A 25569-nucleotide genomic window follows, 5' to 3' on the forward strand; every position below is an offset into this window, starting at 1 on the left:
GTGACCACTCGGAGTGTCAGAGAAATCTAGTGGGTGTGCGTTTAGATCCTAGTTTGGGTATAAAACTGTATAACCTGGTGCAAACTGCATGTCTATATCTAACCAGACGTACAAGCTATATGTATATGATCTAACGACGTGAATAAAGCGAATTGAGAGTTAATAGAGAATTGACTCTTCTCCTCTTTGTACTAAGCCAATAACCATAACCGGTAACCTCCGGTTAACAATTCCATATGCCTTCAACCACACGACCAACTTTTGTATCATCTGCAAACTTCTTAATCATGCCCCCTACATTTAAGTCTAAATCATTGATATATACTACAAAAAGCAATGGACCAAGTACTGAACCCCTCGGAATCTCACTGGAAACAGCCTTTCAGTCACAAAAACACCTGACCATTACCATTTGCTTCCTGCCACTGAGCCAATTCTGGATCCAACTTGCCACGTAAACTACATCAAATGCGCTACCCTCATCGACCCTCTTTGTTACCTCCTCAAAAAATTGAATCAGGTTAGTCAGACACAACCTTCCCTTAACAAATCCATGCTGACTGTCCTTGATTAATCCGTGCCTTTCTAAATGACGACTAGTACCGTCCCTCAGAATTTTTTCCAATAATTTCCCCACCACTGAGGTTAGGCTGACTGGCTTGTAATTACTCGGTCTATCCCTTTCTCCCTTTTTAAACAACGGTACAACGTTAGCAATCCTCCAGCACCACACCTGTAGCCAGGGAAAATTGGAATATGATGGGCAGAGCCTCCGCTATTTCCTCCCTTGCTTCACTTAACAGCCTGGGATACATTTCATCTGGGCCTGGCGATTTATCTACTTTCTAAACCCCTTAATACTTCCTCTCCAGCTATGTTTATCCCATCTAATGTTTCACATTCCTACTCCTTAACTACAATGTCTGCATCGTCCCCCTCTTTTGAGAAGACAGGCGCACAATATTCATTACTTTGTACTTAAACTGTAGTTTAAGGGGATAATCAAATTATATTTTAAAATAAAAGGAGTCGAGTCTAAGTGGCTCCTGTCCAGTGCGGTGTATCAAGGAAAAATGTATTTTGCGGGGAAAATAAAATTGTACATTGACAAGTCCTGTTAGTCCAAAAGTGCTGCTCTCTGGAATTGGGATAATGAAAAGCGGACCAAGAAGAATTTAAGTAAAATAAACACAAAAATGTATTGAGATATTGGACCAGACTGTAAATAGTATCATAGTAGGTACAGCACAAGAGGAGGCCATTCTGCTCATCGTGCCTGTGCCGGCTCTTTGAAAGAGCTATCCAATTAGTCCCATTTGCCTGTTCTTTCCCCATAGCCCTGAACATTTTTTCCCTTTGAGTATTTACCAATTCCCTTTTGAAAGTTACTATTGAATCTGCTTCCACCATCCTTTCAGGCAGTGCATTCCAGCTCGCTGCATAAAAAAATGTTTCTTCATGTCGCCTCTGGCTCTTTTTCCGATCACCTTAAATCTGTGCCCACTGGTTACCGACCCTTCTGTCATTGGAAATAGTTTCTCCTTATTTACTCTGCCAAAACCGTTCATGATTTTGAACACCTCTATCAAATCTCCCCATAACCACCTCTGTTCTAAGGAGAACAGCCCCAACTTCTCCAGTCTCTCCACACAACTGAAGTTTCTCATCCCTGGCACCATTTTAGTAAATCTCTTCTGCACTCTCTCTGAGGCCTTGACATCCTTCCTAAAGTGTGGTGCCCAGAATTCAACACAATACTCCAGCTGAGGCCTAACCAGTCTTTTATATAGGTTCAGCATAACTTCCTTGCATTTGTACTCTTATGTCCCTATTAATAATGCCCAGAATCTCATATGCTGTTTTAAGAGCCATCTTACTTTGTCCTGCCACCTTCAAAGATTTGTGTATGTGCACCCCCAGGTGTCTCTGTTCCTGCACTCCCTTTAAAATTGCACCATTTAGTTTATATTGCTTCTCCTCATTCTTCCTACCAAAATGCATCACTTCACACTTCTGCGTTAAATCTCATCTGCCATGTGTCTGCCCATTTCACTAGTCAATGTCCTCCTTAAGTCTGTTACTATGCTTCACATTGTTTACTACATTTCCGGGTTATAGGTCATCTGCAAGCTTTGAAATTATACCCTCTATTCCCAAATCCAGGTCATCAATATATATCAAAAAGAGCAGTGGTCCTAATACTGACCCCTGGAGAACACCACTGTATACTGTCCTCTGGTCTGAAAAACTGTTCACCACTACTCTCTACTTTCTGTCCCCTAGCCAATTTTGTAACCACGCTGTCACTGTCCCTTTAATCCCATGAGCTTTAACTTTGTTAACAAGTCTATTATGTGGTACTTTATCAAATACCTTTTGAAAGTCCATATAACAACATCAACCGCACTACCCTCATCAACCCTCTCTGTTACTTCATCTAAGAACTCAATCAAGTTAGTCAAACATGATTTTCCCTTAACAAATCAGTGCTGACTTTCATTTATTAGCCCATACTTTTCCAAGTGCTAATTTATTTTGTCCCAGATTTTTGTCTCAAAGTTTCCCCACCACTGATGTAAGGCTGACTGGCCTGTAATTGCCCGGTTTATCCCTCGCCCCTTTTTGAATAGGGGTGTAATATTTGCAATCCTCCAGTCCTCTGGCACCATTCCCCCATCTAAGGGGGAATGGAAGATTGTGGCCAAAGCCTCAGCAATTTTCACCCTTACTTCCCTCAATAACCTAGGATGCATCCCATCTGGACTAGGTGACTTTTCTACTTTGAGTACTGCCAATCTTTTAAGTACCTCCTCCTTATCTATTTTTATCCTATCAAATATTGCTACTGCCACCTCCTTTACTGCTACAATGGCAGCATCTTTTTCTCTAGTGAAGACGGATGTGAAGAATTCATTTAGTACCTCAGCCATGCCCTGTGCCTCCACAAGAAGATCTTTTTTGTCCCTAATTAGTCCCACACTTCCTTTGACTACCTGTTTACTATTTATATGTTTATAAAAGATTTTTGGGTTCCCTTTTATGTTAGCTGCTAATCTATTCTCATATTCTCTCTTTGCCCCTCTTATTCCCTTTTTTAGATCTCCTCTGTACTTTCTGTATTCAGCCTACTTCTCTACTGTAAACCTTACATTTGTCATACGCCTCTTTTTTCTGTTTCAATTTAATTTCTATATCCAGGGAGCTCTAGCTTTGGAGGCTCCTCCTCTCCCCCTTGTAGGGTTGTGTCTACCCTGTACCCGAACCAACTTCTCCTTGAAGGCCTCCCATTGTTCAATTACTGTTTTGCCTACCAATTTTTGATTCCAATCCACCTGGGAAAGGTCCCTTTTTAACTCACTAAAATTTGCCCTCCTCCAGTTAAGCATTTTCACATTTGATTGTTCCTTGTCCTTTTCTCATAACTATTCTAAACCTAATGATATTATGATCACTGTTCCCCAAATGCTCCCCCACTGAAACTTGCTCCACCTGCCCCACTTCATTCCCCAGAACTAGATCCAGCACTATTTCCTTCCTGGTTGGGCTGGAAACACAATGTTCCAGAAAATTCTCGAACACATTTCAGGAATTCCTCCCCCTCTTTGCCCTTTGCACTGTTACTGTCTCAGTCTATATTGGGATAATTGAAGACCCCCATTATCATTACTCTATAGTTCTTGAATCTTTCTGTAATTTGCCTGCAAATTTCCTCCTCTATCTCCTACCCACTATTTGGTGGCCTGTAAATATTGTATTGGACAGTAAAGTTCCTCCAGGGCTCATGAGTGAGATGAAATGGTAATATAATGGGATGTGTAAAATTGGATGAGAGGAAGTGATTTCGAATATAAGATAGAAACATGGAAATGACACCACCAAATGGGAATTTTTCTAAAGTCATCGCTCCAGGTGATTATGGGTAAATAAATCACCAGGATATGATTCACCAAAAGATATCAATCTGGAATAAATGTACAATCTAGTGAAAGTCAGGAACGTGTAGTTGAGAAGAGTTAATTGATAGTTTCCTCTTGGAGATATGTGTCCTTGCCTATAATGAACAATGAGAAAGTTGCATTTGATAGCCTGGCCACTGCCCAAGACATCGGGACCATGCAGGGGGAGAGCTCTAGACATCCCCCGATCTTTTGATAAGATAATCTGAAAGCCCAAGAATGGCTACAGTGGACATGAAAGATACAAATATATGTTGCCATCAATTGGAAATGGAGACCAGGATGAAGAACATGATTACAAAAGCCTACGGCCTGGTGAGCCATTGGAACCACTCTTTAAACAGAGCAGTTGGTATTACAGGATTGAATCTTACTGGACATATGAAGTGCCATGGAAAACACATTCACCAATACCATGAGGAAAAAGAAACTGGCGAGCAGATAGTTAATATTATGATATGTTGCATGTGAGACAACTAGCATGCAGAAATGCATGATGAAGATGCATTGATGAATGGGTCTCAGGTATGCTGAGTTACTTGACAATGACATGAAATGGTTAATGTGGGTCAGGAGAGTGAAAAACCTTTTAAGCAAGGCAATGACACATGCTCCAGAGAAACTGACTAATTAATGGAACAATCAGAATAGTATCCATCAGAGGGATTGAAATGAAAGTAAAGAGGGACATAGAAATTTGGATTTCCAAAATTCAGGGTTAGGTTCCTTCGAGTTAAAAATGAAATTGGGCTAGGGAGAAATAATACTTGGCAAAAATATCCACAAAATGGAGATTAGTAAAAGGAGAGCTGGAGAATCTTTTAAGTCCATGATTTCTTGATAATATGGTACACTGTAGTTTTCTGTACAATGTACTATGATTTTCTTTGTCTATATCAGTGTAATATTAACCAAATGAAACTGAGAAGTAATATGTATATGTCTATTTGTGTTTTTGTAAACATAATGTTAATAAAATGTAACTCAAGGTGAGCTGAGGCAAGACCAAGAAGTTAAGGGATAAGGTGAAAATTGAACCAGAGTGGTTCCACTCAGGTTCAAAAGGAGGGAGATGTAAGAATATGGTTTAAAACAAGTATCCCGTCTCACATAGCATCCAGGCATTTAGCAAGAGAGCGATGCTGGTGGGGGCGAGGTCATGAGAAAGTCTGCACCCAAATAAGGGATGTGGTAACCAAGAACCTACGCATTCCTCAGAACACTAACAGCTTGTAAACAGAGATGAAGGTTGGGGTGATTAAGTTATGTTACGTGAAACAACTCATCGAGTTGGTAGCGTGGCATCAGCTTGATTGGATAATTAACAACTAGGAAATAAGACCAGAGATGATTATGTACAGTACAAAGCAGCCGAACAGTATCAAAGATAGGGCATTGCTCCTCCCAAAAGTTAGAGCTCTCGGGACAGTCAGAAGTCCATAGCCCAAGAGGCAGCCCACGGAGGTAGAGTCTGATCACCCTCGAGTCCGTGGGAAACCAGGTTGTATTACTTGCTTGTCATTTAATGTAATTTTGAAGACAGTTGTATTATAATACTGTGGTAAGTCAATATTAAAACTTCTTGTTGAATAACCACTCGGGCCCGAATCACACAGAAGTTATCATTGAAGGACAGTAACGGGAAAATCTGCCTACACCTAGTTTCCTAGATTTGTTCCTTTGAAATCTTGTGAAGATGCACTTTCTTGTGTTGAGTTCCTTTTGCAGAGCAATTGATTGTGATTAGGAAAGAGGTTACTACCAAATCAATATTCTTTTCTGTAAAATTCTTCGATCTTCTGTTGGAACACTGATTTGCCCCTCCTTAGTGGAGGAGATGGTGCTGCTCTGAAATTTCTAGCTACCTTCAAGGTGGACACCCAGGAAGCACTGTACATGGCATGTGTGCCCACTACCTGTATGAAAATGACCACCGTCTCTGGGGTTTGGGACCAGATCAAAGCTGGGGGAGACTGGCGGCCAGATAACTCACCCCATTGCCTTAGGGTGGAATGAGGCTTTTGGAATTTCATGCCTGGTATTTATAATTATTGGCAGATTGTAGTTTTTCTCCTTCATGAGATTCAGTGGAAGGGATTGAATTTTTCTGAAGGGTTGCTATTATCTCATTTCTTCTTTACATTGAGAAAATGAATGGGCATTTTAACAATAATTATTCATGTAAATATTCTAAAGAAGTTTAGTCATGTAATTGAAGAACTGGTTCAAATTCTAAAATGGCTTTTTGTTCAAGATCTACAATACTAATTTGGTTAACCTAGTAGATTGTGGGACTATAAAAGAGAACCGTGTCACAAAAAGTCATTTGTTGGCTAGTTCTTACATTTCCCATCACCTTCAGTTGAGTTATGTTTACAGAATCTTCAAGTTTGGTGTGTATATTATGTATTCCAAAAAATTCAATGAACTAGCTTCCTGGATTTTTCGTTTTAAACCTTCCCTTTCCAGTGATGAAGTTTGTCCTTCTTCGATCAAATTAGTTATTTTTGTAAAGCTCAGTGTGATAAAACTCCGTTGCACGATCAGGAGCTCAGATATTAGGAAAGCTGTTTGCATATTTGTGTTTTAACAGTTTCTAAGTCATGCTCCAGATATTTAAAGGAATCTCTTGAAATGTTACTAAGATGATGGTCAAACTAGTTTTATGGAGATGGGTGAAAATCTGAGGATTTGCCCCTCTCCAGCTAAGGAAAAAATAAACCAAAAGTGAAAAATTCTACATATCCTTAACTGGAGTCAACATCATTGTGGAAGCGTTAGAAAAACTCATTAAACCTATGGGGGGGGGGGGGGGGGTCTGGATATTCCTACGAGTGACATACATCAAAGTAGCATTTTTAATCCAAAATGAGCTATTGTTATAGTGAACAAGTGATACTTGGCAGGCCAGTTAAGTCCTCACCAATCTACCTGTCGCAAATGCATCTGTCCATGACAGTATTGGTAGGAGTGACCACCGTACAGTCCTCATGGAGACAAAGTCCCGTCTTCGCACTGAGGACAACATTCAATGTGTTGTGTGGCAATACCACCGTGCTAAATGGGATAGATTCAGTACAGATCTAGCAGCTCAAAACTGGGCATCCATGAGGCGCTGTGGGCCATCAGCAGCAGCAGAATTGTATTCCTGCACAATCTGTAACCTCATGGCCCGGCATATTCCTCACTCTACCATTACCAACAAGCCAGGGGATCAACCCTGGTTCAATGAGGAGTGCAGAAGAGCATGCCAGGAGCAGCACCAGGCGTACTTAAAAATGAGGTGCCAACCTGGTGAAGCTACAACTCAGGCCAACACGCATGCTAAACAGCAGAAGCAACATGCTATAGACAGAGCTAAGCAATTCCACAACCAACGGATCAGATCAAAGCTCTGCAGTCCTGCTACATCCAGTCGTGAATGGTGGTGGACAATTAAACAACTAACAGGAGGAGGAGGCTCTGCAAACATCCCCATCCTCAATGATGGCGGAGTCCAGCACGTGAGTGCAAAAGACAAGGCTGAAGCGTTTGCAACCATCTTTAGCCAGAAGTGCCGAGTCGATGATCCATCTCGGCCTCCTCCCGATATCCCCACCATCACAGAAGCCAGTCTTCAGCCAATTCGATTCACTCCACGTGATATCAAGAAACGGCTGAGTGCACTGGATACAGCAAAGGCTATGGGCCCCGACAACATCCCGGCAGTAGTGCTGAAGACTTGTGCTCCAGAACTAGCTGTGCCTCTAGCCAAGCTGTTCCAATACAGCTACAGCACTGGCATCTACCCGACAATGTGGAAAATTGCCCAGCTATGTCCTGTCCACAAAAAGCAGGACAAATCCAATCCGGCCAATTACCGCCCCATCAGTCTAATCTCAATCATCAGCAAAGTGATGGAAGGTGTCGTCGACAGTGCTATCAAGTGGCACTTACTCACCAAATACCTGCTCACCGATGCTCAGTTTGGGTTCCGCCAGGACCACTCGGCGCCAGACCTCATTACAGCCTTGGTCCAAACATGGACAAAAGAGCTGAATTCCAGAGGTGAGGTGAGGGTGACCGCCCTTGACATCAAGGCAGCATTTGACCGAGTGTGGCATCAAGGAGCCCTAGTAAAATTGAAGTCAATGGGAATCAGGGGGAAAACTCTCCAGTGGCTGGAGTCATACCTAGCACAAAGGAAGATGGTAGTGGTTGTTGGAGGCCAATCATCTCAGCCCCACGGCATTGCTGCATGAGTTCCTCAGGGCATTGTCCTAGGCCCAACCATCTTCAGCTGCTTCATAAGGTCAGAAATGGGGATGTTCACTGATGATTGCGCAGTGTTCAGTTCCATTCGCAACCCCTCAAATAACGAAGCAGTCCGATCCCGCATGCAGCAAGACCTGGACAACATCCAGGCTTGGGCTCATAAGTGGCAAGTAACATTCGCGCCAGACAAGTGCCAGGCAATGACCATCTCCAACAAAAGAGAATCTAACCATCTCCCCTTGACATTCAATGGCATTACCATCGCCAAATCCCCCAGCATCAACATCCTGGGGGTCACCACTGACCAGAAACTTAACTGGACCAGCCATATAAATACCGTGGCTACAAGAGCAGGTCAGAGGCTGGGTATTCTGCGGGGAGTGACTCACCTCCTGACTCCCCAAAGCCTTTCCACCATCTACAAGGCACAAGTCAGGAGTGTGATGGAATACTCTCCACTTGCCTGGATGAGTGCAGCTCCAACAACACTCAAGAAGCTCGACCATCCAGGACAAAGCAGCCCGCTTGATTGGCACCCCATCCACCACCCTAAACATTCACTCCCTGCAGCCACAGTGCGCCGGTGAAGTGTGTACCATCCACAGGATGCACTGCAGCAATTCGCCAAGGATTCTTCGACAGCACCTCCCAAACCCGCGACCTCGACCACCTAGAAGTACAAGAGCAGCAGGTACACGGGACCACCACCTGAACGTCCCCCTCCAAGTCACACACCATCCTGACTTGGAAATATATTGCTGTTCTTTCATCATCGCTGGGTCAAAATCCTGGAACTCCCTTCCTAACAGCACTGTGGGAGAACCTTCACCACACGGACTGCAGCGGTTCAAGAAGGCGGCTCACCACCACCTTCTCAACGGCAATTAGGGATGGGCAATAAATGCCAGCCTCGTCAGCGACGCCCACATTCCATGAACGAATAAAAAAAAAATGGAGCTCTTGAATAGATTATGAGGGAAAAATTCGATAAAGTCTATTATTGGGCGTAGGTAGCATGATCTGCTATTCACCCGCGCCCAACGGCCCTGCGCAGGCAGGACGAGTCTTTGGTCAGGCCTAAGGACTTGCCTGGAAGCAGCGTTGGAAATCAGCTTTGGCACAAGGATTCAATGCAATTCACACATTGCACCAGTAGGGGCAGCCCCAATCTCTTAAAGGGAGGATGTCTCTTAAAATCTCTTAAAGGTTGCTAAAAATTTGCTAAAAATAACAGTCTGCTGTCTACACGAAGTGTGACTGGAGGTGAGACATCGCACAGGTAAAACACAGATGCCGGTCCTGTCCCTATGTTTACACACTGATGAGTTATGTTAAAACATTGAATAAAGGTTGCGCAGTACTAAATCCCACATCCTCCAATCTGCATGCCAGACCTCACCAATCTGAGTTGGTACCAGGCTTGTAAGAGAGCATGCACCAAGGTTCTCAGATGATGCACTAGAGACCTTGGTGCAAGAGGTGGACAGAAGGAGCGACATCCTATATCCGAGAAGGCCGGGGGGGGGGGAGCCACGGGGAGGGCAAGAGGCTCTCCAGACATATGCCCAAAAGGCTGCGGGAGTCAGTCAATGCCAGGCGCATAGCACCACAAACATGGATGCAGTGCACAAAGTTGATCAATGCTTTGACACAAGTGGTCAAGGTGAGTGAGGTCAACTGTCAAGTGGCATCTCCTACCAACTTCACCACTAGCCGCATCCACTGCTCCATGCACCACACCTCCCATCACCCACATACCAACAAAATCTTTTCATCAGCACTCAACTCTGCCAATCAGAGGCTTCCTCTCACCCTTAAACATTACCACTGCTGCAAACCACACACCCACAACTGACAGTTGAATAGCTGCCAGTGTGTGTGGCCTATGACAGGCACATCACCCATACACACGTCCCGCTTTCTTGCAGAAGGTGGCGCGTATCAGGAGGCAGCAAGCGGCAGTGGCATTTAGCCCCTCGAGCCTGTTCTGCCATTCAATGAGATCATGGTGGACCTGTGACCTAACTCCATATACCCGCCTTAGCCCCATATCGCTTAATACCGTTGGTTCACAGAAATCTATCAATCTCAGATTTAGAATTCACAATTGAGCTAGCATCAATTGCCGTTTGCAGAAGAACGTTCCAAACTTCTCCCACCCTTTGCGTGTAGCAGAGTTTCCTAACTTCATTCCTGCACGTCCTGGCTCCAGATGTTAGGCTATGTCCCCTAGTTCTAGTATTCAAGTGTAGGAGACCTCCAAAAACAGGTACAAATGTATCGGCAGCCAGAAACAATAATCCAACCACTAACCTGTAAATCCTCCACGGTCCCTTTAAATAGCACTGGTGGGGGTCTTCCAGGCACTCTAAGGCAAGTTCAGATGGTCGTGGTTAAGCAGTTGGGGGTAAAATATTAGCATGGATAGAGGATTGGGTAAAGGACAGAAAAGAGAGAGTAGGGATAATTGGGTCACTCTCAGGTTGGCAGGCTGTAACTAGATGGGTGCCGCAAGGATTGGTGCTTGGGCCTCAGCTATTTACAATCTACATTAATGACTTAGATAAAGGACCGAGTGTAATGTATCCAAGTTTGCTGACAGTACAAAGCTAGGTGGGAAAGTATGCTGTGAGGAGGACACAAAGAGTCTACAAAGGGATATAGATAGGTTAAGTGAATGGGCAAGAAGGTGGCAGATGGAGTATAATGTGGGGAAATGTGAGGTTATTCACTTTGGTGGGAAGAATAGAAAAACAGAATATTTTTTAAATGGTGAGAAACTATTAAATGTTGGTGTTCAGAGAGACTTGGGTGTCCTCGTACAAGAAACACAAAAAGTTAGCATGCAGGTACAGCAAGCAATTAGGAAAGCAAATGGAATGTTGGCCTTTATTGCAAGGGGGATAAGGTACAAAAAGTAAGGAAGTCTTACTACAATTGTACAGGGCTTTGGTGAGACCTCACCTGGAGTACTGTGTACAATTTTGGTCTCCTTATCTAGGGAAGGATATACTTGCCTTAGAGGCAGTGTAACGAAGGTTCACTAGATTAACTTCTGGCCTGAGAGAGTTGTCCTATGAGGCAAGGTTGAGTAGAATGGGCCTATACTCTCCGGAGTTTAGAAGAATGAGAGGTGATCTCATTGAAACATATAAGATTCCAAGGGGGTTTGACAGGGTAGATGCTGAGAGGTTGTTTCCCATGGCTGAAGAGTCTAGAATTAGGGGGCATAGTCTCAGGATAAGGGGTTGGCCATTTAAGACTGAGATGAGGAGGAATTTCTTCACACAGAGGGTTGTGAATCTTTGGAATTCTCTACCCCAGAGGGCTGTGGATGCTGAGTCGTTGAATATATTCAAGGCTGAGATAGACAGATTTCTGGACTCTAGGAGAATCAAGGGATACAGGGATCAGGCAGGAAAGTGGAGTTGAGATCAAAGATCAGCCATGATCTGATTGAATGGCGGAGCAGGCTCGAGGGGCCATGTGGCCTACTCCTGCTCCTATTTCTTATGTTATATGCGTTGAGTCGAGCGTTAGACACCATTTTGGAACTTATCACTTTAAATCAGCATTACGCACTGATTATATCCATTTTCTCCATACTTTACATGCTGCCGGTGTTTGGTATTTGTGCATGCGCTAATACCTATACCAAGATGGCGTCCGGCGCACGTCACGCTGGAAATACGCGTGCGCAGCCAAGACATCATCTTGGATGTTTGGGAGGCTGCGTAGTGCCGAAACAATGGGTGCTATGTGGCCCAGTTTCTAGCGCTACGAGCTTTATACCCACACTGTTTTGTTTAGTGCATCTTCCACCATGGCTTTATTCCTTTTTTTATTTATTCATTCTCTCTCCCTCCCCCCATAATCTGCCTTAAGATATTTTTTACTCTAAAAGGTGCAGTAAATTTAAGTTATTCTTGCTGTATCCAAGAGATAATGCTCAGGGTGATTTGTCTATAGTTTGTTGTGGCTTCTGAGATTGAAGAATCAAATAAATTCAACACAGATCAGTTTGCTAAATGTCTGGTGGTGACTCTCAGTTCAGTTACGCCCCTGGTTCAGAGGACATATTGGAATGTTTAGTCGAGCTTATTTCTTATGGGGGTGGGAGGGGGGGGGGTAGAAAGAGAAGATTTCGTACACTTCATTGAAGTTTTCTAAATGAGTCTTTACAGTACCTGCTGTTACCTCCATCACCAAAATAATTTCAATTACTGTCAAGATTACAGTTTTTACAATAATTTCTCATTTGTATCCTTTTTAATATTAAATTCAGATGAGACAAAACTCAAAATTTAATCGATAATTGCTTGCAATCTTTGCTGGGTTATATCAACATTAAATCTGAACTTTTTTTTGAAAAAAGGATATCGATGCTAGGAGATAGAGAATAGAGAAATGCTGTGCATTAAACAGAAGTTGTTTTGGAATCTGCAGTTTGCCTTTATATAATTTTTTTTTAAATTCACAATTCAATAAATTCAAAGAATTGTTAAGTTCAAGATCCTTTTATTGATGCTTTTTTTTTAGTATCTTAATTTGAACAGCGAGCACCATCATCTTGCCAAGGGCATCTCAGCTGGGAAGAGTTAGGGATTAGTATGAGGGAAGTGAATTTTACACAAATGAAATGACATGATCTCTGAAATGCCTAGATTGATAACTGTTTGTATTAACATTAATTCAACTACTTAGCATCAGGATAAGTAATTACTCCAGCTAACTAACAGAAAGACACTAATTATAAAAAAGTAAGGTTGTTCCAGTTAATAATTCTTTGAAATCGATTTTTCAGCCTGAACATTTAATCCGGCATATCTGATCCATTCCCCCTCTTTAAAAGATATAAGCTCTTTTGATCCCATAATTAAAGCACCTTGATGCAATTATTTGCAACAAAAAAAAATAATTGAGCCTTTCTTCGTACCTGCCATGAGCCCAACCAGTAGCATCACCAGCCATCCGGAGAAGGCGTCACTCAAACCTTTAATGAGTGCCCACAATGATTCTTTACTTTTGCTTGCAATCTGGAAAGAGAGGTAGTGAAATTAGTAGGGCAATAATTTCCTAAAGTCTCCTATTTGAATGAATGATGTCAGTGCACACCATTGGTACAGAGTAAGCTCTGGCTTGTGAGTTTAGTACAAATAGCAGGAGAGACAAACAATCGAAGTTACTCTTTCGAATGTCACCAAAAAATACAATTGTCAATTTAGTGCAAAAATATTGTCAATATGAAGGACAATTTTTGGTTTTATGTTGCATGTGTCATTGAGTCAAGTGCTGCAATTTTAACTTAGTCAATGCATTTCTGAATCCACCAACTCTCCTCTTGCTATGGGGAAGCATCTAATTTAAACAGATTTTCCTCAGGTTGGTGTGGTAGAGACTGAAATCTCAGCATTCTGAGAATGATGGTTTACTACCATATAGCTCAGTGCATTGGGACTCCATTAAATGATGGATACTTGGACTACTTACTTATGAATTTAATGTAACTGATACACATTTGTTTTTACTAACACGTTTGTTGAATCTGTGGAGAAGAACAAGCTTTCATTTTTCATTCTATTGCTGTGTAAAAGAACCTGGGGACAGCATGAATGAGATGAGGCCTTTCAGCTCAGCTAGCTCACCACCCAGGTCCACCCAGTCACACAATTTTCAGCTTCTTCCTGCCTTGGCACCAAACTGGCATCTATTTACTCCCTGGTGAATCAAAATAAAATGCCTACCAGAATGGTAGCTTTCCTTTTAATACTCAAGATATTTTTGATATGCTATTTACGCTACAATCATATAACACCGAAATGATATTGGTGTTCCGGCTGTACTGATCTAAAGTTAGCAGTGTGACCAACTGGAAAATATACCCCTTGGCTCCAACAAGCTTTCATTCTCTTCTATACGCCCTTGCCAACTCCAGAGAATTTAAATTTAAAGATGGTTGTGGAGAAGCTTTAAAATATTTTCTCTGTTCTTTTTCCCACTACTGCAAGATGATTGCGTGAGCAGACACCATGTTGCACTCATTAGAGTTCTCTGGCAATTTGTGCCTACAGTCATTGGGAAGCCAGTGACTGAAAATGTAAACCCAGATTTTGTTTCTTGGTTACTGAATAGCAGGGTAAATTTATATTAAATAAACCTTACTGGAATTAATATCTTAAGATTTTTCTACTGAGAATAAAATGAATCAAATCTTGAGGATAAATGGAGAGCATGCAGGGGGAGGCAGGGGGTGGAATTATTACACAACTAACAACGTTACTACCTTGTATAAGAATCACTCAATCCTGAGTAACTTTGTCTGCTATTACAATGTAGTTCTTTTTCCAATATATTACTTAGAATAGATATTTTTAAATGTACTGTATAGTTCTAAAAGTCATGCTGTAGCAGACACTAATCAGAACCCTTGTGTATTGCACTGGAATTTTTATAGTGCTCGTGTCTCTCGATATTCAGCCTTTGCATGCCCCTGTATGTAAATATGTTTACCCATGTCAGCTATCCAAAGGACAGTGAACTGTGTATATGGAGATAGCAAAAGCACACCAAACAGCCTTACATAAAGACATTGCTAACCACAATAATTTTATGGTGTTTCAAAGGTAGACATAGGCTTGCCAGAAGTGTGGGTTTGATCCTTTAGACTCTCAGTATTAGAACAACTACCGTTCCAATTCTTTTCAACCTTGGTGTTGTGCTATAACATGAGCCTTGGACCTTCAATTAAAAACAGATTACCAGGACTGATAAGATGCATACAACCATGCACACCTAGGAGGCACCTAGCTGAGGGTCACACTGGGTTGCAATCTAGGTACATAAACTTTTGGCTGTAGAAGACCAAGGGTTTGCTGCACTACAGATTTTGTGGATTTATGTACCTGATGATATTAATGTTTAGCTGACATTTGAGGTTGGTCACAAGTATCATCAGCCACAGTTCTAATTAGAAACAATAATGTTAAGAGATCAACTTTGAAGTCTATTGTCATAAACTGACTTATTTAGTGGCAGCAGAAAGTATCTAAAGATGCTGGGAGTTATGGCACATTGGTTGGGGGGCCGGCTACAGCCCAGCATACTCAGTAACATAGAACAAGCTTTCTCCAAGAAATCTTCATTTAATTTTACTGCATTACCTAATTCTATTAACAGACAGTCCCTTCTGCCCTACTTTTATAGGATGTGAGAACACAAGACATTCTTTTTCATTGTCTTTATTATTGTTCAGAGCATGTACATGTTAAAAAAAAGTAACTGTGTAATACTGGGCCAATTTTCATCCGTGTGTAAATAGAAGCTAAAGCCTACCTCTGCAACTACCACACCACAATAACCTTTTACTCCAACTCAATTCCTCCCCACCCCAATATTCACTGACTTTTTTTGTCTTTCTCCCAGCCTCACTCTAGAGGCTTGAGCCCATAATCTAGGTTGACATTTCAGTGCAGTACTCAGGAAGTACTTAATTGTTGGAGGTACTGTATTTCAGATGAGATGTTAAACTGAGGCCTCGTCTTCCCTCTCAGGTGGACATAAAAGACCCCGTGGCACTTTGAAGAGGAGCTGGGGAGCTCTCCCAGGCCAATATTTGTTATGCAAATTGCCTTCCATGTTTGCTTACATTACAACAGTAGCTACACTTTAAAAATACTTAATTGGCTGTGATTTGCTTTGCGAAGTCCTGAGTATGTGAAAGGTGTTATATGAATGCAAGTTCTTTCTTTCTTACAGTCAGAAATAGGTTTTACTTTATAATTTATACATCTTGCATTTATTTTTACTCTGATTCCTTTTTTTCCAAAGAGCCTTTAATTGTCGCAATTTACAATCATATTCATTTTTCTATTTCTTCCATAATTTCTATATCCAATTATCCAATCCTCCTGTCATTATCAAACAACATATTGTCTAATTTCCCATGTGGAACGCCACAGGTGATAGATTTTTAATAAGGTTTGCGTGCATTTCTTGTCTACGAAACCTTACATTCTGTTTTTAATCGCATGTTTCTGTCAACTTTTTCTATTATAAATTGCTACGTCCACATTTAAAATGGAAAAGCCCTATGTTAACTTACTTTTGTCACTATGTAATCATTAGTTATGGCCACTAGTTGGCGCTGTTTGCCCTCTCTCTCCCCACCCCCCCAAACCCACAGATCACTCAACATGCTTTCTGAAAAACTTTCATATGCCATGTCAGCAACTGAAATTTCTCATGTCCATAATATGGGTTTAAACAAAATTTTTAAAAATACTTAACAATAACGAGATTAAATCTGGCCATTGAATTGTCTTTTGTGTCTTTTAATGCCTTCATTAAAGTTTTTACTTGAAGACATCAGTCTCTGCCAAAAACTGGGTTTGTACTTGATCATTTTGACCAGAGCAATGATGCTGTGAGCTGAATTCAGATTGCGCAGTCTGGAGTATGTATAGTGTACACATGTTCCTAGAATGGATACGACCATTCAGTAGCTGAATTGATGGAATATTTTAGCTTTAGCTCCTTGCAGTTTATGCTCAGTTCTTTTTCAAATTACATAGAATGTACAGTGCAAAAACAGGCCATTCGGGCTAACAGGTCCATGCCAATGTTTATGCTCCATACGGGCCTCCTCTCACCCTTCTTCGTCTAACCCCACCAACATATCCTTCTATTCCTTTCTCCCTCGTATTTATCTAGCTTCCCCTTAAATGCATCTATGCTCGTCGCCTCAACTACTCCTTGTGGTAATGAGTTCCACATTCTTACCACACTCTGGGTGAAGAAGTTTCTCTTGAATTCCCAATTGGATTTATTAGTGACTATCTTATATTTACGGCCCCTAGTTCTGGTCTCCCCCACGAGTGGAAACATCTTCTCTACCCTTTCAAGCCCTTTTTAAATCTTAAAGATCTCGATCAGGTCACCCCTCAGTCTTCTCTTTTCTGGAGAAAAAAGTCCCAGCCTGTTCAATCTTTCCTGATAGGTATAACTTCTCAGTTCTATCATTCTAGTAAATCTTTTTTGCACCTTCTCCAGTGCCTCTATATCCTTTTTATAATATGGAGACCAGAACTGTGCACAGTACTCCAAGTGTGGTCTAACCAAGGTTCTATACAAATTATTTGAAGAAAAGCTAGAGGACAAATTTCAAAAACTTTATTCAGAGAGCCTGTGTGCATTAATGAAAGAGAAAGAGAGACAGACCTTAACCCTACTGAGTATTTCCAGCATTTTCTGTTTTTATTAGTCTACACACGTTTGTTTTACATTCTATAAACTTCAGAAAACTTAAGCTCAGCATGAGAGAGAGGGAGAGATATCCAAGAACCAAATCACAAAACATTAAATTCAATGTTTATAGAGATCCTTCACAAAGTCACAAAAAAATTGCTGCCAGATAGGGGTTTCCCCCCTTCCATCCAATGTCGGCAGATCCATGTCCATAGCCTCACCTTACCTCATACGCGGTTTCAATGGCAGAGGGGCTGAAGTAGGGCCAGAGGTAGGCAATATTGTGAAACTGAGTGGTCATGATAATGGATAAGATGCGGTGTTTAAAGCTCAGCTTAAAGTTGAACAGATGCAAAGTTAATAATGGCTTGGTTCAGCCCAAGCGAAAGACCAGACAGGGGGACCGAATAAGAGAGTGGAGGGTGGCGGTGTTTTCAACTTTGATCAGGTCCCCGCCTTCACTAGTTTTTCTCTCTCTGCCTTCACTATTGTATTTTCCTCCCTCTGCTCTTTTACTTGCAGCGCCAGCAACAGTGTATTGGACTGAAATGCAACTCGCACTCCCCTTTCTTACTCTTTTGTTTTTACCCCTCTATCTTTGTCTTTGCAACTGTGGACAGTGAGAGTTAGCAATATCGGGCAGGGACTGGAGCGACAGGGAGAAGTAGCAGCTTCAAGACTCAGGTGAGTGGTGGCAGCACCGGTGGCCACCAGGTCTGAGGGATTTCAGGGTTGGTGATCACCAGTAGGGGGCAGGGTGCTAGCATCCTCAGTCAGCCTTTGTGAGCTCGTCAGTTAGTTCCTTCAAGCTGAGTTATCCTCCTTCCCACTCCCAAATTTACTACAGAGCCACAAATAAGTAGTGAAATTAATTTGATTAATGAAAAAATCAGGACCTACCCCAGGAATCCATAATACTGCAATTTCCAACTGAAGGAGAAGTGCAGAACTGCATTTTAATTCACTGCACTCCTGTTGACAAAACTAGTGCCGTTAGTGAGAATTTTTAAAAATCACAAACATACCAGTTGGTGGGAGGGATCAAAAGGCAGAACCCCCTTCCCACACCCCCAAGGCAAATAAGATCAAGAAATGGGCTGAATTTGAGCTACTGGCCACAGGTTGGACATCATTGTGTTAGCATATTAAAATGTTTTCTGATCTACTTCAGTGATTTCAGTTATTATATTCTCAGCAGTAACACTTTGCACTCAGTGATCCTTTAAAACATTACCTACAGAAATAGGTAGAATCCATAATTAACTACCAGATTCCAGGAAAAGGATATGACAAAGTTTTGAACTTTGTTCATAATAATTCAAACAACTACAAAATTCATAGGGCAGAGCACTTTATTTACTAACTAACTAGTGTTGTAAACCATTGCCTTAAGTATTCAAAGTTCAATGGGAGTTTTCCCTAGAATGGACCGATCAACCCTGTTGGAAACAGGTGTCTTCAAATAAAGGTACTCATCAGGAATGAATAACTATTAGTAAATGTTACACTATAGTTTGACTAACGTTTTCTCCACCTTCAAATCTCCTTGTAATCTGTGCCATTCTGGCTTAGCGGAAGCAAGTCGCTTACTTCCAGGTCTTTCTTCAGTCTACAATGAGGTGTGCTCGAACATTCTGAACTGACTAATCTTCTAACCTTCTCTCTAGGCGAGGGAAGAGACCCTCACAGTGTAGGTCAGTGATGACAAAGATAAGGCATACTCTGCTTAAAGTGTGCGTGTGGCAACTGGCTGTCACGTTTGTAGTTGTAAAGTACTTTGGGAAATCCTGAGGACATCATGAGATGTGTCATAATTGCAAGTTCTTTCTTATACAGTGTAACCATCAGTAAACTTTGCATACACGTCACATTCTTTTGATTATGCAAACCTCAAGCAAGCTAGCTGTGTGGCCAAGAACTTGCCCTACTGCTTTCAGTTAAAAACATATACATGGTACCTCTGTGGACATAGAATTTTCAGGAAGCAGAATGCAAAGTGGACAAGCTGGGGTAAATCTAGGGGGATTTCTTTTGAAGTATGTACAATCAACATCATTATTGCCAGTATTTCTGGACTCTACACAGATCCCCTGAAGAGCCTCTCTTATTCCTCCTCCCCAGTGACATAGAATTTACAGTGCAGGAACAGGCCATTCAGCCCAACTGGCCTATGCCGGTGTTAAGACTCCACATGAGCCTCTTCCCACCCTGCCCCATTATCCCTCTATTCCCTTCGCCCTCATGAATGCATCAAGCCTCCCCTTAAATATGTGAATGCTACCTGTTTCAACCACTTCACATGGCAACAAGTTCCACATTCTCACCACTCTGTAAAGAAATTCCTCTTAAATTCTTTATTTGATATGTTAGTGACTACCCTACAGTTATGCTATCTTGTTCTGGACTCACCTATAAACGGTAACAGTTTCTCCATGTCCTATCGAACCCCTTCATAATTTTGAAGACCACTATCAGGTCTCCTCTTGGTCTTTTTTCTCTGGAGTCCTATCCTGCTAGATCTTTCCTGATAGGAGCATCCTCCTTGTAATTATTTTCTGCACTCTCTCTGGTGCTTCAATATCCTTCTTGTAGTACGGCAACCAGAACTGTACACAGAACTGCAAATGCGGTCTAACCAAGGTTCTATGTAAATTTATTATCTCCCTGCTTCTGTATTCTATTCCTCTAAAAATGAACCCTAGTACTTTGTTTGCACTCTTCATGGCCTTATCAACATTTGTTGCTACTTTTAGCAATTTATGTATCTGTACACCCACATCTCTTTGCTCCTCAACCCCATTTAGTTTCTTACCTTCCAAGGAAGAAGTGGTCTCCTTATTCCTCCTACCAAAATGAACCACTTTGCTATATTGAATTTTATTTACCATTTATCCATCCACTCTGAATGCTTCTTTATATGTTCCCACAATTTGGTGCAGCCTTCCACATTATTAGCTATATCCCCTAATTTGATATCAACTGCAAATTTAAACACCATACTTCCAATTCCTGAGTCCAAATAATTTATGTATGTGGTAAACAGCAGTGGTCCCATATTATTGAATTTTTATATATGGATACTAGTGGTTCTGCTATCTCCTCACTAGTTATTTATTTATATGAGTATCCACGAGTGCATTCCATCTGGACCTGGGGTGCTAGGATACTAGTTTGTCTAGTATCTCCTTTCTTTCTATTTTAATTATTGCAATATCCCCCATTGATTTCTTCTACTATTATCATTTCCTCTTTGTTAACCCAAGAGAATATTCAGCATCCCTACCCAATGTTATTTTTTGCTGGGTTGGAATTAAAGAAATGGCTGCTAAATGAAGTGCAGCAAATGCAATAGATTGGTTGAATCCAGAGCTACAAAGCTCAAAAACCTGACAAAGGGTCATATATATTTATATTTATATATATAGAAATTATGTATAAAATATATATTATAGTGTGTTACAGTGATATCAAACAACTAGCACAAATACACCATGCAGACATTTGTGAAATGTAGCCCATCAATGTAACTTTTTACATGCCTAGTTTCCAAATATTTACTTGAAATCTGGATTTATTCTTTCATTCATACTCCTTCCATCTCGGTTTCTCCCCATCATTCCTTCCCTCTCTCCAACACTCGCATGCACCATCGCTCACATTTCATGTCTTTCATTCCCTCTCTCCTTGCGCCTCTCTCTCACATACAATTACTGGCAACTGTTCTAAAAGGAGCATACCGGGAGTAATATAGTCGCCACCACAAGCATAAGCTTTCAGTGCATTACAAGCTTCTGGAGCAGAAAACAATTCAGATAGTGTTAGAAACTCCACCCCAGAGGCCAGTAACACACTGAATGCTTATGCTCATGGTGACATCAGTATTGCTCCTGGTTTGCTTCTTTTCTGGGCTCCAGACCAGTTTATTGCTCTAGAGCTGAGTGTGTATAGCAGGTCCCTCCATTGCTTATACTGCACTTGGGTCAGCATTAATTGGTTTATCAAGAAATTTAGTCAAAATATATTAGCTAACTGGGTCAGGAAATGAGGAAGGCTGCTTACTTTATTGTGACTGATAGAGTTCTTTACACTATTCAGCATCTCGTCAGGATTTAGTGCATAGGCAGGCACTAAATAAAGGGCTGCAGTTTTACCTCAAAGGAGGCACAGGCAGGTGCTAGTTGGCTACCCTTGCAGTATGTAATGTACTAAACATATCTTACCCATTTAGATTTACATGGATATTTGATTTCTCTAACTTCTGAAACTTTCATCAAGAGACAGATTGGGCCAGACTGTGCTCTGAGCGGCGAACGAATGGCTGGACTTGCACTTGCCCGTAGACTTCCTATGGGGTTTTGCACAGCAAGTTACTGTCAGCCAACCATCCAAACAGCACAGTACCCTCTACAGGGCATCTGGGAGCTGCGTGAACAGGGCAAGCAACTGTGTATCTCCTTAACCAATCAAACTGAAGAATCATTAACGAGCAGCGCAGAGTCTGAACCAGGAGGTGTCAGTTAGAATAGTGAATTCAATGTCATATCAGGTACAGAAAGCAAAATAAAGAGGATAAGAAAGCTTGGATTAAGAGAGATAGGAGACAGGATGAAAAAGTTTTTTAAAAATTTAATTTAAAAAAATCTCCAACAATAATTAAAAGTTGAAGAAATGAGACTCCTCACTTGTAAAAGTTAATTTTTCATGCCAGAGAAGTTGTTTGGCAGTAATTAAGACTTAGCACGCCATTAAAAGGGTACTTACACTGGATTGGACAAGCCCTAACTTTATTGGCGAGTTTAGTCCATATCTATGAGGCAAGTACAGGAACTTCACGCCGTTCAATATATTTGATTGGTGAGTCAGATGGCAAAATGCCCTTTTCCCGCAGCTTTTGGATGAGAAGGGCCTTTGGATTCCTGCGTTTAACTGCGCTATGTGCGGTCGCCAGAAGTTGCTGTCTGAGTTGCAAATAAATAATGGCGAGCTGTTAGCCTTGCCGTTATTTTTGCAATAAAATCCAGCACATTATTTTGCACCACTTGATATATCAAATGACCATTGGAACTATAACGTGTCTCACACCGTTCTCTTCATCGTTAATGGCTCAGTCACTTGTTTAGCAAGCTCTCTGACAGCCAATATTTATCCTGAAAGAAAACGAGGAAAGGCACCTTGTCTTTTACAAGAGATATTCATACTCACTCAGACAAAAATTCTGGGCAGCCATACTCTGAACAGCACAAAATCACAGCCGTACATAAATACAAAAACCTGGAAGGGATTTTATGACATAAATTAAATATTTTGAAACTACAATGTTCTCTTAGTCAGCCACTAAAATAAATCTCTATCACTACTTTTCAAATCACAATTCAATTGTCTGCCATCCAGCACCATCGGCATTGATATTCCCCACAAGCACCAATAAAAACAGTATGAAAACAATACACTTCCAGAGACAATACAGCAGTGATGAATTGTATTCCAAATGTAGGTCACATGCAGGATGCTTGTGGGCGATAAAACTATCTCTGTATCTCATTTCTATTTTGAAGCCAGTTGTTAAAGGTAGCATGTAATGTGATTCATACAAACAAGGAAGTTCTCAGGTTTCATCCCCAGCCAGTCCAGTTAGCTGATCTTAGCCAGGTGGCAGTTAGAGCACTACAACTGGCCTCAGCGACCATGAGGTACTGAGGGGGAAATCATGAGTTCCTGCTCCTGATTGCTATCCATTGACCCCTATCGGAAAGTGAATGTTAGGTAAGGACAGTATCAAGGCTTGGTTCCAATTCCATTATGGTCAAATAGCCTGCTGGTACTCAATATCTAAGCTCACAGAAAGAATGGCCACTTTGGCAAGGAATCTCTAGACCTGTGGAATTGTATCCCAACAGGAGTCGGCATCTTTGGCACCGGGGGCGTAGGGAGGAGGAGGGAAGGGGAAAACAAATAGAAAATAATTCTCAAAAAGTTATCTTTAATGCAAAATTTTGGATTACAAAATAACTGCCAAACAAAAATAGGCTTGTCATGCGATTATAGCTCGCACTTTGCATTCTGTATACCAGAATTACATACAATTTGGACTGGAATAGGAACAAATACACCACCCTCATTACAATACAGTCGCTGTGAGCTATGTATTTAATCATTTGTAATGAGATACATGCCATAGGAAATGCTCCAACAGAATGTCACCCTGCACCCTCTAGAGACTGATTACGCAGCACTAAATGGCAGAGGTCTGAAAGCATGTTGCCTTCTGGCCAGGAAGAACCTAAAGAATGGAATGGGGAGAAAAGTGCATTCTTTTTAAATAAGATAAAAAGTAATTTGAATTGTTGTACAACAAGCGATAGTGTTTATAACAGATTTTCTCATAATGTGGTGCATTTTTTTTAAAAGTGTTTCACACACTGTTTTAAGTACCGATATTAACATACCTCTCTGTGTCTGTCTCGGTCCCTGGATTTCTCACGGACCCAGTCTATCGTATTGAAATCTTCGTATGTCCCCACACCAGGAATAGGTTCATCGAGAAAATCCATGATCTTACTTGCACCATTCATCCCTGCTCCGTTATAGTTTGTATACCCTGTACGAAAGGAAAAGATACAAAATATGTACCAGAAAAAGAAAAACAGGTGCGTGTTAAATATTAGCAGATGAAGCTCAGAGTATTAGAAGAAATCTCTCATTTGTAGGAGAGGTACCGTACTTCACAGCCGGCCACGCCATTGTAATGTTCCAGTGCGCTGGCTGGCTAGTTTCACTGTGCTGAGTCACCAGCATACACTGATCTGGCACTAAAGGCTCTGCACTACTTATAGATAGACTCCCAATTAGCATTTACAAGGCTGCAGAGGTAAGATAAAGAACACACCTCGCAAATGCACAGTAATACAGACAGACGAACAGTGGCCAAGATTAATTGATTTCCAGATCATGGTGGGTTGCTAAGATACACTTCGTAAATTACAGACGGATGAAAAACAGCGAACAGAAACTGGCCACTACACAAAATAGGAATGGCCGTAATTTAATCAAAGTGCCTACAAATGAGAAACATTCTTGGAAGTTTAGATTTCTTTGATATCTTAAATGGCGAGTTCCTCGGATAAGTTCCTGTCTGTTAAGGGGTGGGGAGAGGGGGGAATTCAAGAGAAAGTAGTCTTTATAGCAATACGTGTATTTATCATGGCTACAGAGTTTACATTCCACCTAAAGAATTGATATAACAAGCAGGGGATCTCATAATAGATTATGGATATTCTCCACGGAGAATCAAAAGCATAAACAAAACACCACGTGCATACTTAAGTGCCGTTCACTTTAACCTCTTCTGCAACACAATCTTATGTCTGTAAAACAACCCTATTCTCAGAATTGAGAGACAAATATTCAACTAATTTTCTACTAAGGCAATGGTCTCCTGAGATTTGATATCACTTAACACTCTCTGGAGCAGTGATTCTGCCAAATACTCTTTCCTATTCCTGTCTCTTCCATTCAGAAAATCTGATTTCACAAGATCATCAAAGTGCATTTTTCATGGGAGCCACGAGCAACATTCTTCGTAACATAACCAGAATGAATGAATATTAGCATATAGCGTTTGGTCCCATTATCTTCAGCTCCAGCCTTCATCATACCCATTTCCCTTCTTGTGCACCAATGGTAGCATCTAGATCTAAGCAACATTGAAAATATCTTAACTCTTTCAAACACAGATAACAATCTGTCTTGTCTGCCCCTTATCCTTATATCATGCACCAAAGCATCGATATTGTGAAGCTGCCTTGTGTGCAGAGAACTTTCAGACACATGTGGGGCTCTCAAACTAACAAGCTTATTTTGTTGTTGGAAAAACATCTTCAGCCTCATAAATGTCCACTTGGAAGCACAGGTAAAGAAGCAAAAGGTATTAATGTGAAAAATAAGATGGGGGTGGAAAGAAGAACAATTTTCTTATTAAAAATGTGGCAATTTATTACTGCCCTTCCTTACTCTGCATTGTAAATAGTTCTAAGCTTCATTGGGCTTTCAGTCATTTTGCTGGCAATTCAGAATTAATTGCATTATTGTAAATAGATTCTAGTTCATGCATACAGGG

The 25569-nt window shown here is 41.3% G+C and overlaps 1 protein-coding gene across 4 annotated transcripts in view; it reads right to left on the reverse strand.

Moving 5' to 3' along the window:
* The window catches only part of LOC137332969 (H(+)/Cl(-) exchange transporter 5), a 112106-nt gene that overhangs the window by 27390 nt on the left and 59147 nt on the right, over positions 1-25569 (reverse strand). For 2 of the 4 annotated variants that reach the window (XM_067997020.1, XM_067997019.1), the window contains exons 3-4: positions 23900-24051; positions 13147-13246 (exon numbers count right to left, since the gene is read on the reverse strand). In XM_067997020.1, coding sequence (XP_067853121.1) covers positions 13147-13246; positions 23900-24051 — 252 coding nt within the window. Of the gene's footprint in view, positions 1-10523; positions 10544-13146; positions 13247-23899; positions 24052-24174; positions 24254-25569 lie in introns of those variants that run through there. The other 2 variants (XM_067997021.1, XM_067997022.1) reach the window with 2 other exon arrangements.

Source organism: Heptranchias perlo, chromosome 15 (assembly GCF_035084215.1).
Source record: "Heptranchias perlo isolate sHepPer1 chromosome 15, sHepPer1.hap1, whole genome shotgun sequence".
Classification (NCBI taxonomy): Eukaryota; Metazoa; Chordata; class Chondrichthyes; order Hexanchiformes; family Hexanchidae; genus Heptranchias; species Heptranchias perlo.